The sequence below is a fragment of the Dichomitus squalens genome (assembly GCF_000275845.1).
Source record: "Dichomitus squalens LYAD-421 SS1 unplaced genomic scaffold DICSQscaffold_10, whole genome shotgun sequence".
Lineage (NCBI taxonomy): Eukaryota > Fungi > Basidiomycota > Agaricomycetes > Polyporales > Polyporaceae > Dichomitus > Dichomitus squalens.
In genome coordinates, this window is record NW_006766892.1 from 49,800 (window position 1) to 66,713 (window position 16,914).

At 55.6% G+C, this 16,914-nt stretch overlaps 7 protein-coding genes across 7 annotated transcripts; 4 read left to right on the top strand and 3 right to left on the bottom strand.

The window, feature by feature from the left end:
• Positions 1–499: 499 nt before the first annotated feature.
• On the bottom strand, positions 500–2,673 carry DICSQDRAFT_104348 (glyoxal oxidase precursor; the record flags this gene model as incomplete). The annotated part of the gene is made up of 4 exons (XM_007364791.1): positions 500–1,062; positions 1,120–1,919; positions 1,975–2,312; positions 2,371–2,673. The coding sequence occupies 4 exons, from the start codon at positions 2,671–2,673 to the stop codon at positions 830–832; spliced, it is 1,674 nt and encodes a 557-aa protein (XP_007364853.1). The 3' UTR covers positions 500–829.
• A 1,074-nt stretch (positions 2,674–3,747) lies between these two features.
• On the top strand, positions 3,748–4,635 carry DICSQDRAFT_135733 (uncharacterized protein). Its single transcript, XM_007364792.1, has 3 exons — positions 3,748–3,912; positions 3,978–4,456; positions 4,530–4,635. The coding sequence occupies exons 2-3, from the start codon at positions 4,328–4,330 to the stop codon at positions 4,563–4,565; spliced, it is 165 nt and encodes a 54-aa protein (XP_007364854.1). The 5' UTR covers positions 3,748–3,912; positions 3,978–4,327; the 3' UTR covers positions 4,566–4,635.
• A 12-nt stretch (positions 4,636–4,647) lies between these two features.
• On the top strand, positions 4,648–5,956 carry DICSQDRAFT_104353 (terpenoid synthase). The gene is made up of 4 exons (XM_007364793.1): positions 4,648–4,885; positions 4,941–5,115; positions 5,166–5,451; positions 5,511–5,956. Exons 1-4 carry the CDS (start codon positions 4,690–4,692, stop codon positions 5,931–5,933), a joined length of 1,080 nt encoding a protein of 359 aa, XP_007364855.1. The 5' UTR covers positions 4,648–4,689; the 3' UTR covers positions 5,934–5,956.
• Positions 5,957–6,586: 630 nt separating this feature from the next.
• On the top strand, positions 6,587–8,018 carry DICSQDRAFT_104355 (uncharacterized protein; the record flags this gene model as incomplete). The annotated part of the gene is made up of 3 exons (XM_007364794.1): positions 6,587–6,957; positions 7,022–7,456; positions 7,505–8,018. 3 exons carry the CDS (start codon positions 6,587–6,589, stop codon positions 8,016–8,018), a joined length of 1,320 nt encoding a protein of 439 aa, XP_007364856.1.
• Positions 8,019–8,193: 175 nt separating this feature from the next.
• On the bottom strand, positions 8,194–10,678 carry DICSQDRAFT_58932 (uncharacterized protein; the record flags this gene model as incomplete). Its single annotated transcript, XM_007364795.1, has 12 exons — positions 8,194–8,463; positions 8,528–8,822; positions 8,905–9,127; positions 9,190–9,451; positions 9,526–9,632; positions 9,688–9,778; positions 9,831–9,861; positions 10,004–10,025; positions 10,084–10,172; positions 10,228–10,310; positions 10,362–10,408; positions 10,471–10,678. The coding sequence occupies 12 exons, from the start codon at positions 10,676–10,678 to the stop codon at positions 8,194–8,196; spliced, it is 1,728 nt and encodes a 575-aa protein (XP_007364857.1).
• A 271-nt stretch (positions 10,679–10,949) lies between these two features.
• Positions 10,950–14,689, top strand: DICSQDRAFT_180038 (uncharacterized protein). Its single transcript, XM_007364796.1, has 8 exons — positions 10,950–11,086; positions 11,154–11,220; positions 11,336–11,644; positions 12,049–12,595; positions 12,659–12,685; positions 12,757–13,189; positions 13,247–13,436; positions 13,493–14,689. The coding sequence occupies exons 1-8, from the start codon at positions 10,992–10,994 to the stop codon at positions 14,522–14,524; spliced, it is 2,700 nt and encodes an 899-aa protein (XP_007364858.1). The 5' UTR covers positions 10,950–10,991; the 3' UTR covers positions 14,525–14,689.
• A 180-nt stretch (positions 14,690–14,869) lies between these two features.
• DICSQDRAFT_104366 (glyoxal oxidase precursor) lies at positions 14,870–16,732 on the bottom strand (the record flags this gene model as incomplete). Its single annotated transcript, XM_007364797.1, has 4 exons — positions 16,401–16,732; positions 16,010–16,347; positions 15,158–15,948; positions 14,870–15,102 (listed from the first exon to the last, which is right to left on the bottom strand). Exons 1-4 carry the CDS (start codon positions 16,710–16,712, stop codon positions 14,870–14,872), a joined length of 1,674 nt encoding a protein of 557 aa, XP_007364859.1. The 5' UTR covers positions 16,713–16,732.
• Between the last annotated feature and the right edge of the window lie 182 nt (positions 16,733–16,914).

A 16,914-nucleotide genomic window follows, 5' to 3' on the forward strand; every position in this document is an offset into this window, starting at 1 on the left:
TGGCATCCGTACGTAAGAACCGGAAGGACACATGAGACGTAGAGCCGGCGCCGTTGCAACGGGGACAAACCCCGGAGCGACGAGCCGAGCATGCGGGTGGCGATGGCAGTGGTTGAGGCACGGTTCGCCCAGAAGGCGATGTGCTTCTTCCAGGAAAGGGTGGAGTCGAGGAGGTATCCGAGGATGCGGACGACAGGCTGCGGGCGTAAAGGATTGGCAAGCGAATAAGGACCGCGATTGAGAACGAGTGGGGAATCAACGTAAGGTTGTTGTGAGGCATTGTTAGGGGAGATAAAGTGAATGAGATCGGTTTTATCATGCTCGAGGATGAAGCCGAGACGGGTGAGGAGGGATTCGGCGAAGAGAAAGAGATCGTGAATGAGGGTGAGGTTTTGGGAGATGGAGGGAGAGGAGACGAGGATGTTGCCATCGTCGACGTAAAGGTGTGCGTAAGAGTGCCTGTATTGTTCGGAGTGGGAACGGAATAGGGAGTAGAGAGCGTAAAGTAAGGGGGCAGCAGTGACGCCGGAGAAGGTGGGGATCGTTCGGGGTCAAGAGGGCGGACTGAGTCGAGACCACGATTTTCATGGATCTCAGATCACAAATCATATCGTGATGCGACACGCACGTGCGCACATGTGGGGGGGATTTGGACGGTTTAGCCCCAAAACGGACGTGAGGCTAGTGGTACGATTCACCGCAGGCCGGAACCGAACGAGCACCTAAATATGGCATGACAGTTGAAGAAGAGGCACTAAAACAAGGTAACTCGTGGTCTCCAGGAAACTCGTCTCATCACCAGCATTCTAGACTCGCTCCGTCGTATTCTTCACTCGAGAGTTGGCGGAGAGTTACCGCTGCCTACAATGACCCATGCACCCTCACTCCAAACGTCGTTGATCGTAAGGAAGATCGTCGCAGGACCAGGTGGGTAGACGCGACCATTCGGGGGCGTTACGAATGTGAGCGACTGGCCGTCAGGAGCGATTGTGCCTTCCATGAAAACGAGCCGAGCACTGGAGTGGAAAGCGTGGCTGGAAAACCCGAGGTCCATCAGAGAAACTGAACACGATCAAGGGTGAGCATAACTGCAATAATGCCCGGGGTACGACGACGTACTCTGGACCTTGGCCTTCGAGTTGCGCAGCGAAGCTGGGATCGACACGGGGACGGTAACGCTGCTGTTGAATGGGATCTTCGCAGGCGCGCTGAGGATTTTCGGGCGGTCGACGACCATGAACGGAGGGTCGAGGGTCTGCACGCGAAGCTCGCTTGGGAATTTGAGGCCTGGGCCAGTCGTAAAGTTGCCGTTCGGGTTACTGCCAGCGATGAGGAAGTTCCCCTGAGGCGTGAGCGTGATACTGGAGTGGTACACACGCGCGATGTCAGAGGTCGGCAAGCCCTTGTTGCTGATGCGTTGGCCGAGGGGCAAGTCGGGCGTGTACAGGGAGGGTGTCAGAACGGCGTGGTCAGCGTTCGAGCTGCCGATGGCATCGGGGACCTGGGCCAAGGCTGCGAAGCCAGTGCGGGCGCCGTTAGCGATGAGGACCTGTCCGTTGGGGAGATGGACTAGCTCAGGCATGGTGCGCCCCTCGAGCATGTGCTCAACCTCCCAACCCTTCGCGATGCCCTCAGGAGTGAGCGTGATACGAGAGCATTGAGAGGTAGCAGGGAATTGCGAAGAGAGGTTCGCAGGTTGAATAGAGGGATCCACCGCGGTACCGCCACAAACGAGGACTTCCGGGACGAAATCAGGAGGAGAGAGCGGGAGGAGGATCGCAGAGCCGTCTATGGGGTTGGTGACGCGGACATTGTTCGGAATGTCCGGAAGGATGGTCTCCGTGTTCGCCTCGACGTCGTAGATGATCGACTGGTTGTTGGCAACCATGAAGACCGTGCCATCGGGCAGGGCCAGGACTCTGCGGGGCATACCGTGAGTACTATCAGAGAATATATGAGAACGACGGTGCGTACCGTGGGAACAGGTTAGCGGGAAGACTCCGCTTCAAGAACTCGGAGGGTCGGGGAGTACTCTCCTTCGGTGGGAAGAACTCGAAGCTGAGCGCCGGGTCGATGTTATAGAATGCCGCGTCTTCGTGCATTCCGCCAACAATCAAGAGGCTACCGTCGAAAATGCGAGCGGTGGATGGATACCAGCGCTTCTCAAGGAGATGGAGGTTGGCAGGGTCCTCGAATACGGTACAGCCCTCCCCAGTCGGGGAGGCACAGGGCTCGAAGATACGGATTGCTTGTTGTCCAGGTTGGATTCCAGGGTTTCCCGGAAATCCGTTCGGATCGCCACCGATGCTCACCTAGATGAGAGACTATGATAAAAGACTGCCTTTTGGTGAAGTAGTTGTGGACGCATACCAAGGTACCGTTACTGAGTAGAGCGCCACTCGCACAGAACGAGTTGGTGATCAGATCCAGCGGGGTGACGGTGTCTGTCTCGAGGTTCCAGAGCGCACCCCATGCCGAGTGGTTGTTGATCTGCAGCGGATCATTGGAAGCGCGGTCAAACCACAGGACAAGAGTGGGCGAAACAACGATGGACTCGAGAGCGACGATCCCGGATGTTGTCTGTTTGAGATTGAACGACCATCCCGGAGCTGAGGGCGCCGCGCTGGAGAGGGTAGCAAGAAGGGGAAAGAGGGGGAGCAGTGACCAGTTCATCACGTCGACCTGAAGTTGAGATAGGGGAACGATGTGGGCTCACGTCGTTGACAAGGGAAGGCGACATAGCAGCTTTTATGTGCTGCACACAGTTCCCATACTTTATGTCCATGTGAGGCTTCGAACGATGCAATGTGAGACCCGTTGCTCACCTGTGTATGAAGGCTCTCCGTCGTTGCCCGTGAGGCAGTAGATGTTCACGCATCGAAACCTGCAGCCGCGGGACGTATCATATGCAATGTTGCTTCGTGACTAGGGAAAAGGATTCCGACAATTCGACATTCAGAGAAGTGGCGCGTGCGCTTGCAATAATCTGTCCACGCCTTCCATGTCGTGAGATCAGGGGCTTGGTTTCAGCATATCTGGGGCAGGATTTGAAGACCAGTCTGAAGAGACATGCAAGAATCTCCCTTGCATGTCTTGGCGTTTTCCCAACGCTGGTGCAAAGTGTCCTGATATGTACCGGCGGAGTCAGTGCAGCCCATGTCGTGACCTGTCCGTAGGACAACGTACCGAGACTACCCGCTACTCCATTTTCATCCACTTGTCTGGAAGCTTGTACAAGTGACCGGGCGGCCGCTATGGATACACGGAAGCGTCAGGAGCAGCTTCCTACCGTACATGATAGCTTCCAGTTTCCACGGTGTCCCTGACTGTAGTAACGATACCCAGGCCACAGAGAGTTGATTGACGGAGGCAGCAGCCAACACGTCCTTGCGGACATACGACAAGTTCCTTATTCACCTCGTCTCCGGCTGCCCGATGAAGCTATGAACGAAGAACATCACCTATTATTGGATTATAGCTTTGTTCAGTCAGCAGCTACCTGCTTGAACCATGTGGTACGCGTGGGCAGATACCGAGATCGTCGCGCTCAAGCCAGCTTAGCCGCGGGAAGAGAAGTCCTGACAGCCTCGCCCCGAGCCGTACACTGGGAGGAGAAATGCCACGTGACAGACGTTGTGCCGGACCGGGCTTTTGAAGACAGTCTCCGAGTCATAAGTACTAGTAGCAAGCGCTTTGGTTGAGTTGCATTGTCAATTTACGCGCCAGCATGAGCAACATTGACCCTCGCGCACGTTCAACGAACAAATCCACAAGCATGTACGGAATGCAGATCGCTTCACCTTGGTTGCTTATCCGTATGCGTTTCAGGTCCATCTCAATCTTAGGGAAAGCTTCGGCGGTGCGAGGAGGATGAAGTTTCCAGCGAGAGAAGAGAAGAACCAATCGGCCCACGTAGTCCTTCCTGCTCCTGTCCGGCCTTCGGCCTCGTCGCACTCACCGCTCTTTTTTGCCGGTAGGATATGGCCTCGATTCCTATGCCAAGTACCATTGGCAGAGGACTGCCTTGGCCCTTGGGGGTGCATCGGACGGGAAAAGAACCTCAGTACGTCAAGGCAGGCAGGCCTCCTTACAGAAAGAGACACAGGCGCATTCAGATGGAATTCGCGATCTCCGAATCATCGGAGCCAATGTTGTCTTCTCAGTGCTCAGCCGCCTCAGCGCTCCGAGTTTCCGATGCGACAGCTTCCATGCTTGAATTGAGTCATTCCACCGGTGCTGATTACTGGCAGATATATGGAGGTGGCATGCATTTGTACAGTAACAGCAAGGGACGTCTCCAGCCGGGTCTCATTACGATCTCTCATACATGGCGCCTCCTGCCAACCTTCAAAACCTGACAGCTGCACAAGTTCAGCGCTGTCCCACACTGCTTGTGTCGGCGTTCAAAGTAGCAAATGATCCCGACGAGGACGATGAGCACGCCGCAGAAGCCACGGTATGCATATGTCCACTGTAATCCTTGTTTGCTAAGCTCAATACACTTTGAGCACGCCACGACACAACCCCAGAAAAACGCTTTGGATTCAAAAGTGAAGATATGGTGATTCCGGGAGGCACGTCGCATCCGACACCGCTCGACAGGACGACTGAGGCCGCTGCAGACATCTCTCCCACATTTACATGACCACGCTGCCATTCTCCTCCTTCCAGACCATCTTGTATCCTGCAATGTACCTTCGTATCCCCAACCTCCTCTCCCGGTGGAGGTGGAAAGGGAAGATCAATCCCTTGCACGAAGACGTTTCCGCCGAAGGCAACGCCTGGTTCCGCTCGTTCGCTCCACTCACCCCCAAATCACAGCATGCTTTTGACCTCTGCACATTTGGACTATTTGCTGGACTACTGCTGCCAGATGCAGGAAGAGGTGAATGCTCGTTGTACAGCCCTCTTTATCAGTTGCTAAACAGTTTCCCTTGCAGAACATCTCCGCACATGTCTTGACATTGTCAATGTCTTCTTCATCATCGACGAATACACCGACGTTCAATCGACTCACGTAGTTCGAGATATGATGACATCTTGCACTGACGCCATACGGAACCCTCACATACCCCGTCCGGAGGGGGAAACCGTCCTTGGGGAGATCGTTCGACAGTACGTGATCGACGCAAGCCTCTCAGGAATACTGTCCTTACATTGTCCAGGTTTTGGGAACGTGCTTCGAGGCTCTCCACCCCCGAGGGGTCGCTTCGCTTTGTCGACTGTTTCACGCAGTACTGCGAATCTGTCATTCAAGTGGCGGAATGGCGGAATGATGGTTCCGCAGCCTTGACGATTGACGAGTACGTTACCATACGAATCAGGGACGCCGGAGTTCTTCCAACACAGGCGATCTGCGGGCTGCACCTTTCCATTCCCCAGCACGTCTTCCTAGACTCTGTCGTCAGCGATATCATGCGTATAAGTTGTGAGCTCACCATCATTGACAACGTGAGCGCAGACACCTATGATCGTTGCTGAAACCCCCCCCCCTTAGACATGTTCTACAGGATATCACGTCATACAACCGAGAACAGGCGGACGGCATTGGTGCCTTCAACATTGTCACTGTCATCATGCGAAGCCTCGGCCTTAGCCTTGACGGTGCCATTGACTGGCTGGAGCAGCGGAACGAGGTGCTCGTGGACACGTTCTATGCGCAGCTTGAGGCCGTTCCGTCATTCGGTCCGCAGGTGGATGCACAACTCCGAGAGTATCTCGACTATGTTGGGAATACGCGACGGGCCGTATGGGATTGGTCATTCGTTAGCGGACGTTACTTCGGTGATAGAGGGTTGGACTATGCGAAGACAGGACTAGTGCCCCTCATACCAGCCAAGACACGGAATAACACCGAGACGGTCGTTGAGGTGCTCATCATGGAGGAAGAGCTAGCGAAGTGGGACGGGGCCGGTTTGGGCAAGGCTGCCTGATTCTACAGCGGGCACATATCAATTTTTTGCAGTTACAATTAGCTGTTTGTCATGTATCGTATGCTTGGTGTCGACTCGATCTAGAGGTTGAGGTTGGTGGCTGCCATTTGGACGAAATGCAGGGGCGCATACCTTCTTTTGGCAACCCACTTACCGGATTTGCTTCGGGCACTCTATGGCGCCTAGTAGTCGACCCGGTCGCGGCTGCCACCATCCATCAAGTCGACCCGAACCCTGCACTCGCGTATTTTTTACTTAAACAATCCAAATACGAACGATCTCTTGCTCTGTACGAGTAAAGCAAAAGGTTGCCAAGTCTATCACCACTTGCTCCAGCGGGTCTCACGTACTGACTGAATGTCATTCTCGTTCCTGGATCGATTCAGGTCGAGCTTCAACTCACAGCCTGAGGAATTTCCGGGAGACATGCTTCATCAGTCTTCCCCAATGCCACGACCCAGGTTAGCAAGAAGCCCCGTAGTGTATTTGAGATGGAACTGACCTTTCCCTATAGCAAGCGACGTCGCGAGGACGACATTCAGCCGAGCCTTCCACAGACTCTCTCAGATGAGCTTGTCCCGACGCTAGCGAAGCACCCCAGGGTTGCACTAGCAAGCGACTTCGCTACTTTCGAGATTGGACGAGCACTTGACATGCCAGCTTTGTTGCTGCAGCCCCTTGCAACACAATGGAACACGGATGCGGCTGGCGCTGCGCTCCCGACGGAGCCGACGGCCAACGAGATTACAACCGCTGCAGACAACCAATACGAGAACTCTGACTCTGTCCTTGGCAACCTCTTGGAGCTTCTCGACCTCAGTGAGTTGCAATCGGCTGCTGCCATTGAAACTCGCTTCAGTCAGATAGCCTCCGAATTGCTTCATAATTATCGAGTAGAAATCCAAAGCTCCGTAGGCACAGAGCACTTGGAGATCTTGGAGGCTGAGTTCTACCTTTGGAAGACTGGGTGCCACGAAGACCCGTTTACTCACGCCAGTCCGGAACAGAGCCAACGCGGACGATGGTGAGTTTTCCCCAGGCCAAAGGCTTCCTTGGGCGTGCCCGTGACGTCTAATATGTCGTCAAAGGTACTTCCACAGGCCGCCCACTCGGGGAGCCTCAGGCGAGCTTGCGATGGCAACAACCGTAACGCACGCCGGGTACCGAGGCGGCACACGCAAAGGCGTCGACGTCACTCTCGGACGCGCGCCGCCTGCTGTCGCCTCGAAGTACTTCCCCCACAAAACTCAGGCTTCCAGCTCTGGAGCGAAGTTGGAAAAGAGCGCCGATATCGTCCGCGGCGGCGCCCTCCTGCGATCCGTCAAACGAGTCAGCGACGGGAAGGTCATCTCAGGGCCGTCCCTCCTCGTCGACGAAGTTCTCCGTCTGAGCGGTGCGAAAGAGATCGCGGAGCTCGTCACCGTCAACTGGAACGGCGATATCTCTGCCTTCCCCCACTCTGACCCAACAGAACATCCCGGTCAGCTGTCCACCTCATCCACACCAACACGCATCTCGACGATGTATCTCGTCCGCGCCCCAATGCCAACCCCCACGGAGAACAACCGCAGGTCACACAAGAGCGATAAAGACGCGGTCGTCGACGGCAAGCTGCGCATCTTCCGCTCCCCACGCATCGGCCTCGACATCTCGCACCCCTCTATCCTTCTGCCCGCCTCTAAGTCCCCTTCTTCCTCTGTAGCTGCGCTCAATCACCCGCGCGTTAAGTTCATCGCTCAGCCATATCGCTTCTTCGTCTCGCCCTACCTCCTGACTGCCAATGGGCGTGGGCAGACATTCGTAGGAGTGTACGACGCCCTGGTCGCTCGGGGCCACTGCGAGAACGACAAGGAGCTTCTGGGAGAGATTGTTCGCCTGACCGGGGTGAAGGGTCCTACTGCGACCAAGTACCTTGCTGAGCTACGGAAGGGGTTAGCAGAGGGCGAGCTGACTGAGTGGGTCGGGCCAAAGGGGAAGATTGTAACGTCATCGATCACAGCGTGGTTGAGGATGATCGGAACCTTGCGAAGGCTGACATCGGCGACAAGTACGGAGCAGAAAGGAGATAGTGGGAGTTCTGGGTAAGAATGTTTATGGTTATACCGCTACACTACTGCACGTTAGATCGTAGTCGGGCGCAACACTTAGTCTACGCTACACCTAATCGTGACACCTCCCTTGGCGAGATACATGCTAGTAACCAATAAGTTACCCATCACCTTAGATACCGTATCAGATACCTTGTGCAACTGGGGACTTCTCAAATGACGAAGCGCGCGGCCTGGCGGGCCCACACCCTGGATCGTTTGCCGTCCGCGATGTCCTGCGCATCACGCTTTTCGAGCGCCTCTTGTTCCTCTTGGCGGAGACGCAGGCCCTCTCCGGGCCCCCAGACGGCGTCCGTGTCGAGGTCGACATCCATGAGGGGGACGAAGTGCTGGCGCTTTTTGAGCCAGAAGAACTCGTACGCCCACCAGCCGACGTAGCAGAGGACGTACACCGCAACGCCTATGTACGTCGCGACGATATTCTGCCGTGTTTGTATTCAGCGAGCTTCGGTCGGAAGCGTCAGTCATCATACGGATATGACGCACCTTGGGGTCAAACGGTGTCTCAACGACCGCAGCGTACCCTTGGGCAATAAGCATCGCCAGCGCAAGGATGATCGCCACCAACGGCAGGATAGGGAAGAGAGGCTGCGTGTACGGCAGGTCCCCGATCGGTCTACCCTGCGCCTTCCACGCTGCGCGAAAACGGAGGGAAATGATACCGATGGTGCCCCAGACGAGCAAAGACGAGATGCCGGTGAGGTTGACGAGCCAGGAGAAGACAACACCTTCGCCCCAAATAGTCGTCAGGAAGGTGAGGAAGGACACTGCGAGTGAGAGCCTAAAACGAGGCGTCAAATGAGGTGTCAACATGAGCGCATGTCACAGAACAGGACAGGATCACAGAAGTATAAGAAACTCACATGAGTGCGGGGACGGGGACGCCACGGGAATTTACCCATCCGAAGATGCGCGGGGCGTGGCCTTGGCGCGCGAGGGAGAGGAGCATGCGCGAGCTCGCGTAGAAGCACGAATTGGTCGCGGAGAGCACGGCAGTGAGGAGAACGGCGTTGACGACATGCGCGGCCGCGCCAAAGCCGGCACGTTGGAATACGACCGTGAGCGGGGACGCGGCGACACTCGAATCTATGGGAGACAGCCACCATTCCTTAAAACTCGCCAAGCTCCACAGAGGAGTCGAAGCGTACCGTATGCAGCAGTGAGGAGCGTGGGATCTGCGTTGTTGATGCACAACCCGATGGTGAGGATTGTAAGAATGTAGAAGACGATGATGCGGTAGAACGTCGCCCGGACCGCACGAGGGACGGTCTTGTGCGGGCTCGCACTCTCTCCGGCCGCGAGCGTGACCAGTTCAACGCCACCGTAAGAGTAGAACGCGTAAACGAAGGTCTGTGCGAAGTTGCCGAAGCCTCCGATGAACGCCTGGCCATTTTGGAAGTTCGAGCGACCCTGCAAGAAGCAAGACGGACGTCACAGATGTGAGCAGGACATGAGGTCGAAAGGGCAGGGGGAGGATAACGCACAGGTCCGGGGTGACCACGGACGCCTCCCCAGTCGTAGATGAGGCCGACGAAGATGAAGACAATGATCATGACGACCTTGATCATCGCGAACCAGTACTCCGACTCGCCTGAAACCAATAGTCAATTCGTGACCGAGATCAAAAGGTGGGAATATGTGCATACCGTAAACTCGCACATGTATAAGCTGCATGACGAATATCGGGGCGATGATGATGAGAGCCCACTGCCAGGGAGTTATGTTCGAGTCCCAATACTACCGACAGGTTAGACACAGATGTCAACAGTAACAACTAGGCTTCACACACCTGCAAAATGACTGCTGCAGCCGTCAGCTCGCTTGCTGATAGAGATGAGTCGGTTTTAGCCTAAATCATATCAAAGCGTTCGGCAGGCTCACGAATAGACAAACTCCTACAAAGCATGATATCATTGGCGTTGGCAAATGTCACATTTTTGAGAAGAGGAAGGGGGTACTGACCATTGTAACCAATAGTTCCATCCTTCAAAGAAAGTCAACTGCCGGCCAGGTCCTGCACATGACTCTCATGATGGACGTACCCAGAGTAAAACCAAGCGCAGGAGAGACGAAACGGGATCCGAAGACTGCGAAAGACCCAGTCACCGGGATGTACGAAGCCATCTCACCACTACGTCGGTGGCGTCTCAATATAGTGACTGAGGAAACATTCGCTTGTGACTCACAGAGAAATGACAACACCATAGCAGAAAACACCGACGACAAAGTATGACAAGAGTGCACTACCCGGTCCTGCGAGTGCTACTGCCTGCAAAGAGAACTAAGAAAGACCTGGTAGAGAAGAAGGCAGAGGTCGCACCGAGCCTGCGCTGAGGAAGATACCGGTGCCAATAGTGCCGCCAATGGCTAAATCACAGAAGGCGGTTGAGCCCGCCCATCGCATGCATTGATGGATGAGAGGCGCTCACCGATCATGATCATATGGCGACTTTGCATGGCCCTTTTGGTCTCCTTGTCCTGGCTCGCGTCGCCGACAAAAACACGCGTCCATACCGACGTCTTGATGTCACGGAGCGATTCGGGAGGAGAACCCTTCTCGAGTCCATCGACAATGACCTCTTTGGCTTCGTCGGCGGAGTTCCAGGACGGCGTCCGTGCGGGTGGAAGGGCGGCCATGTCGCCCTCGGCGGCCACAGATGGTGGATGAAGAAGAAGGAGAGACGATTGCGAACATCTTCGGTGGCGAAGACCTTTGCCGGTGATTGAGTGCCTTCGTCGCAATATTGGGCAACGACAGCGCTATCAACGTTTCGGATTTCGAGGCCCTGGAGGCCATCGTCGTCTTATCTTATCTTATCTCCGGCCAAGAAGCCGCTCCGGGAGAGGAGGCTCTGGTGGCCTCGGGCCTTGTCTCAGCTCTCTTTCCGTCCTTTTGCCGTCTACCCCGCATTTCCCTGTTTCGTCTCCTAGTCGCCTATGTACACGCAGCATGAAGGATGCTAAGCAACGTGCGAAGTCTGATACCGTCGTGCCATCAGGGCGAGGGACATACGCAAAACAAGCCTGCAGCCATTGTAGGAAAAGGTGCGTCCAACCTTATTTCCTCGCAACCACGCCCCTGATTCCTCCGACAACGCCACGATGTTCTCAGGAAAAGCAAGTGCGATGGGCGGGCTCCTGTATGTGGTCCATGCGAGAAGGCGGGGCGAGCTTCAGAGGTGCGTATATGACGACTACATCACATGTACTGCGATCTCTCACCTCGCTTCTTTTCCGTGTTGCTGCAACATTACCTTGCCTCGCAAACACAATAATTTTCTACAACCTGAATAGTGTACCTGGGGAAAGGAGACTGCCAAGAAGGCTCGTACGCAGCAGCACTTTGAGTCTCTCGAAAATTACATTCGCGCACTCGAGGCCAAGGTGAAGGACCTCCAGGCCGACCTCGAGTACTGCCGGAAACAACATGGCGGTCCTCCTAATGCTCATTCACCATCCGACTCCTTGGAGGTTGCGGCAGCATCTATTGTTCCGCGACAAGACTCTTCCGAGCCCGAGGTGTCCTCAGACAACGAGGGTGGAGGTAGCACAAGTGGGGAGTCGGGTATTGAAAACCTCATAAGCCCCACACGGCATCTTGTGGTAAGTCTGCTTTGTACTGAGTCATCCCTCGTCCCCCTTCGAACCCGTCAAACGTCGTACTCCATTGCGCCTTGCGTTGGGTACGCCAGGGGCGTATTCCATCGATCGCGCCTTCCCTCGCTCTCGCTGTGTAAGGGCCTCGGTGGCGTATCATACTGCGGTCGCATCTCACCACAACCGAGCTGGTCCGGAGAATCTCAAACGTAAACCTTGGCTCGAGCTTCTACGTTGAGGCTAGCTGTCGCATGTCCGAGCGCGGGAAGTTCGAAGTGTCTCTCCGCCCATTTTGACACCTTTCCATGTCACTTGGCATCACGAGTAGTTTATGAAGTGCCCCCATGACAATCCACATTCCCATCCTATCACATTTGACCTATTTGCATATCATTAACACCCGCTGACAGCTTCAAGACACCGACCTTGAATATCACGGACCGACCTCCGTCTGGCGTCTAGGTGCACAACGCGCCTCTCCTGCAGCTAGCGACGCCAAGAAGTCGACCTCGCCCGAGCCCCCCAACTCCTCTACCTCCTCTACCTACTTCGACTGGTCGCGGTATTTACCCCCAGAAGTTCCCCTCTCGCGCCAGGAACATGACCGCCTCCTCGAAATCCTCTGCAAGTTCAACATGTGTTGGGGCCTCCGCATCATCCCCGAGCTCTTCCTCCGCGACATGCATCGCGCGCTCAGCGTCCCACCTACCCCGCAGCCACCCCGATCGGCGCACTACAGCCCTATGCTGCACAATGCCGCTCTCGCGCTTGCGTGCTCCTACTCGGACGACCCTGTGCTCAAGGACATACGCAGCCGGCGGCTATTCGCGACGCGCGCGAAGAAGTACATCGAGGGCGAGTGCCAGAAGCCCACAATCGCGCTCGTCACCGCGCTCGGGACGCTTGCCCTCTTCCACTCGGTATGCGGGGAGCAGTCTCTGGGGTACTTGTATTTCGGTGAGTCGGCTTTGGGGCAGTGTGTCGGCCGAAAACACATGACATGCTGAATTGGTCGTGTAGGCATGGCCGGGCGCATGAGCCAATCTCGTAAGTCGTAGAGATTTACCACATCGGTCGTTCGTTTCCGAGCCGAGCCGATTTATTCCGTGTTTGCATAGTGGGCTTGAAGATCGACTGTTCGCCTTGGGTGAAGCAAGGGTTGATCACGCAGGAGGACATGCTCGACCGCAATTGGTCGTACTGGACGATCTTCAACCAGGACATCTTGTGGTCCCTGTACGTCGGGCGCGAGTGCTGCGTGACCCCGCACCCGAAGGACGCACAGTTCCCGGTGCCGTTCGTGGGCAGCGAGGTAGATACTGCGCCATGGTATTGGGCGCCCAGCAAGTTGCCGCCACAGCCGAGCAATGTGGTCAAGTGTTTTGAAGCGACCTGTGATCTGATGGTCATCGCGAGGAGGATTTTTGACTTTGTGTGGGTATCGCTATGGATATCGGGCGTGTTTCCACAGACGATTAACGTGCTTCTCAGCAACGGTCTTGGTCCTGGCTCAAAACGGGAGAGCACTCTCCAGACGGTCAGCGAGTTGGAGTACGTATTCTTACGAGAGGACGCCATGAGAGCTCATGACTAATGGTGATGCTTCAGTATCCAGCTCAACAATTGGAAGGACTCTCTACCGCCGGATGTTGACTTAACTGCTGCCAGTCGTCCGAGTGCGTTGCCCCACAGACTTATGCTGCATCTTGCATACTGGTGGCTATTGCTGCTACTGCACCGACCATTCTACCGCAGAGCCAAGTCAGGAAGCACAGGTCCGGACATTGATCATGTCAAGGTGGGCATTCACGTCTCAACACTGGCACTTCATGAGACTCACGTCATAGCGTCTAGCTCCGGAATCGTGCAAGCGATAACATCATGCTCCTCCTCGGCATATGGAACGAGAAGTATTCCTTGCGATATGTCCCTATCACCCTCATGCAAGTTGCCTACTGTGCGGGCACCGCATTCGTCCTTTCCGCCGTACAAGCGACCTCTGGCCCTCGTCTTGGCCGCGTCGCTCTCAGCAGCGCGCTCACGCAAGCAGAGCAGTGTATCCGCTACCTACTTATTTCAGGCCAGTCGTTCGAGTGTGCGAACCATGTTGCGAGCATTCTCTCCAATCTCCTTCACGATCAGCTCCGTCCACGGCTACTCATGCGCACGCTTGAGCCAAAAGACCTCGTCACCAGTGGTCCTGGCCAGGATCGCGAACATGGCGAGCACCCCCCATATTCCCCGTCCAGCGAGGGCGGTCTGACTGCCGTCACGGCTGAGGGTGCAGACTGTTTCTCGCTTGCCACTACGATCTCCAGTCTCGACGCGCTCCTCAACCAGTGTCGGAACACTGCCGCCGCGCACTCGTACTCGCCCGACTGGAATCCGCAGGAAGGCTTCCCCCTCCCGGGCCTCGTGCAGCCGCAGCCACCATCTGCATCCTCGTCCGGCGCCGTCGGGACGAACGCGGGGTATAACAACGGTCAATTTCAATTGGACTTCTCGCAGCTCTCTCGGATTCCCGAGGACGTGGAGATGGAGTGGGGCGGAATCGGCGTTGGCATGGATCTTGGCATCATGGGCGGCCAGCCTCTCTCGAATAGGCCGTACATGGCGTTCGACATCCCCGAACTGTCCGCCGCCGTCCGCGTCGGACCGGACGCGACGTTTGCTGATGTCGACGCACCACCGTTTGACCCCGAAATGCTCAGGCAATCTGCGCCGTCCACCGCCCCTGCAAGGACGCCGCAGAGCGCTGCGACGGCGTTGGCGCACGGCATGCAGCTGGATTTCAACCAAGACGAGTTGGCAGTCATGGACCAACTCATGCACCAACAGATGAGGCAGAACTTAGCGTTCCAGTCCACACGGTATCATGGTATGTGATATGTAGACCCGGGCCTTTTCGTGGATGCTTGTGCATGGAGTGGGGGAAGGTTGTGATGAACTTCTTGACGTATTAATCTCGAAATGTCGTATCGTGTTGGATAACGCCTTGTATAATAGGACGTCTGGTAACTTTTGTACTCTATAATCACATCTACATTTCCCCCACACGGTGCGTGCAAACGTCGGGTCGATCGCTGGTCCAAGGACGATACCACAGGTGCGTGCAGTTGTATATGGTTCCAACGTAATGCGTCAACTACAGATATATTCTGTTTTTGATCAAGGAGTACGACACCAAGAAGCACGAGCACAGCGGGTCAAAGCTACATCAACACTAGAACCCTACTCCAAGGTCGGGGGTGAATTCCCGCTGCCCATCATAACCCACGCTCCCTCACTCGTGACGTCGTTGATGGTGAGGAAAATGTTCGCAGGTCCCGGTGGGTAAACGCGGCCATTCGGCGGCGTTATGAAGGTGAGTGACTTCTTGTCGGCAGATATCTTGGCGTCCATAAAGACGAGACGGGCACTGGAGTGAAACGCATGGCTGGAGAAACCGAGGTCCATGAGCGCAACTGTAGCTCAAGCGTAAGCGGCGTAACAACGTAAACTCAGGTCAGGGCTACGAACCTTGCACCTTCGCTCCAGGGCGGGTCAGTTCCTGGGGCAAGTCGATGGGGACAGTTACGGAGCTGTTGAACTTGAGGTTCTTGGGCGCGCTCAAGATCTTCGGGCGGTTGAGCTGCATGAAAGGCGGATCGAGGGTTTGCACTTTGAACGTTGAGGGGAAGGGCACAGTCAAATTCGTGTTGCCGTTTGGGTTGCTTCCAGCAATGAGGAAGTTGCCTTGGGGCGTGAGCGTGACACTCGAGTGGTATAGCCGAGGGATGGTGCTGTTAGGCATGCCTGCGTTGGTAATGCGTTGTCCGAGCGGGAGATCGGGCGTGTAGATGGAAGGGACGAAGACAGGGTGATCAGCGTTAGAGTTTCCAATGGCGTCGGGAACCTGATTGAGTGCTGCGAAGCCGGTCCCTGCACCATTCGTGATGAGGATTTGGCCGTTGGGAATATGGACAAGCTCTGGCATGGTGCGACCCTCGAGCATGTGCTCGACCTCCCAGCCCTTGGCGATTCCTTCGGACGTGAGGGTGATACGCGAGCACTGTGAGGTGGCCGGAGTTTGAGAAGAGAGAAGCGAAGGGTCGAGAGGGTCGGTTGCAGTTCCTCCGCATACGAGCACCTCAGGTGTATAGTCAGGAGGCGAGAGAGGGAGAAGGATGGCAGAGCCGTCAATGGGGTTTGTAACGCGGACGTTGTTTGGGATGTCGGGGAGGATGGTCTCTGTGTTCGCCTCAATATCATAGATGATCGACTGGTTGTTGGCAACCATGAATACCTTGCCATCGGGCAAAGCGAAGGCACTAATGCAATGTAAATATGCTAGATCGGACTCATCAAGGGACGTGAGAGGCCGGTACACACCGAGGGAACAAGTTCGCGGGAAGACTCCTCTCCAGGAACGCCGATGGACGTACTATAGACTCCTTCGGTGGGAAGAACTCGAAGCTGTTCTCGGGATCAATGTTATAGAAGTCGGCGTTGACGTGCGTCCCTCCGATGATCAAGAGGCTACCATCGAAGATACGGATTGAGGATGGGTACCACCGCTTGGCCAACAGATGAAGCGTCGCAGGGTCCTCGAAGAGCGTGCAGCCGTCGCCAGTCGGTGATGCGCACGGCTCAAAGATGCGGATGGCTTGGTTTCCTGGCTGGATGGCTGGATTTCCAACAAATCCGCGCGGGTCACCGCCCACGCTAGCCTACGACACTCTAGTCACCAAATCATCCTGCCCGAAACAGTTCCTTAACTCACCATGGTGCCGTTACTGAGCAGCGCACCGCTAGCGCAGAACGAGTTTGTGAGGACATCGAGAGGCCTCACTGTACTCGTCTCGAGGTTCCAAAGCGCGCCCCAAGCCGAGTGGTTGTTGATCTGTAGCGGGTCGTCCGAAGCACGATCGAAGAAGACGACCAATGTAGGAGACACTACTATCGCCTCCAGTGCGACGATGCCAGACGTCTCATTCTTGAGGTTGAACTCCCACTTAGGAGCCGCTGGCGCAGACGGAGCCGTGAGTGCGTAGGCGATGAGGAGACTGACAAGAGAGAAGAGTGACCGCTTCATCCTGGAGGCAGAAGTTTTCCCGTGTTGTTGGATGCGCTCCCTCCACAGAGCAGGGAACATGGGTCGAAGCTTTTATATTGTAATCCATCGGAAATAAATCCGACGGTACTCCTGTGCGTGCGTCCGCTGATCCTTGTAGTGGGAGAATTTATCATCAGCGTGCTTTCGTGGCCTGGGGACGGGAGGCAGACACCATTTCCCT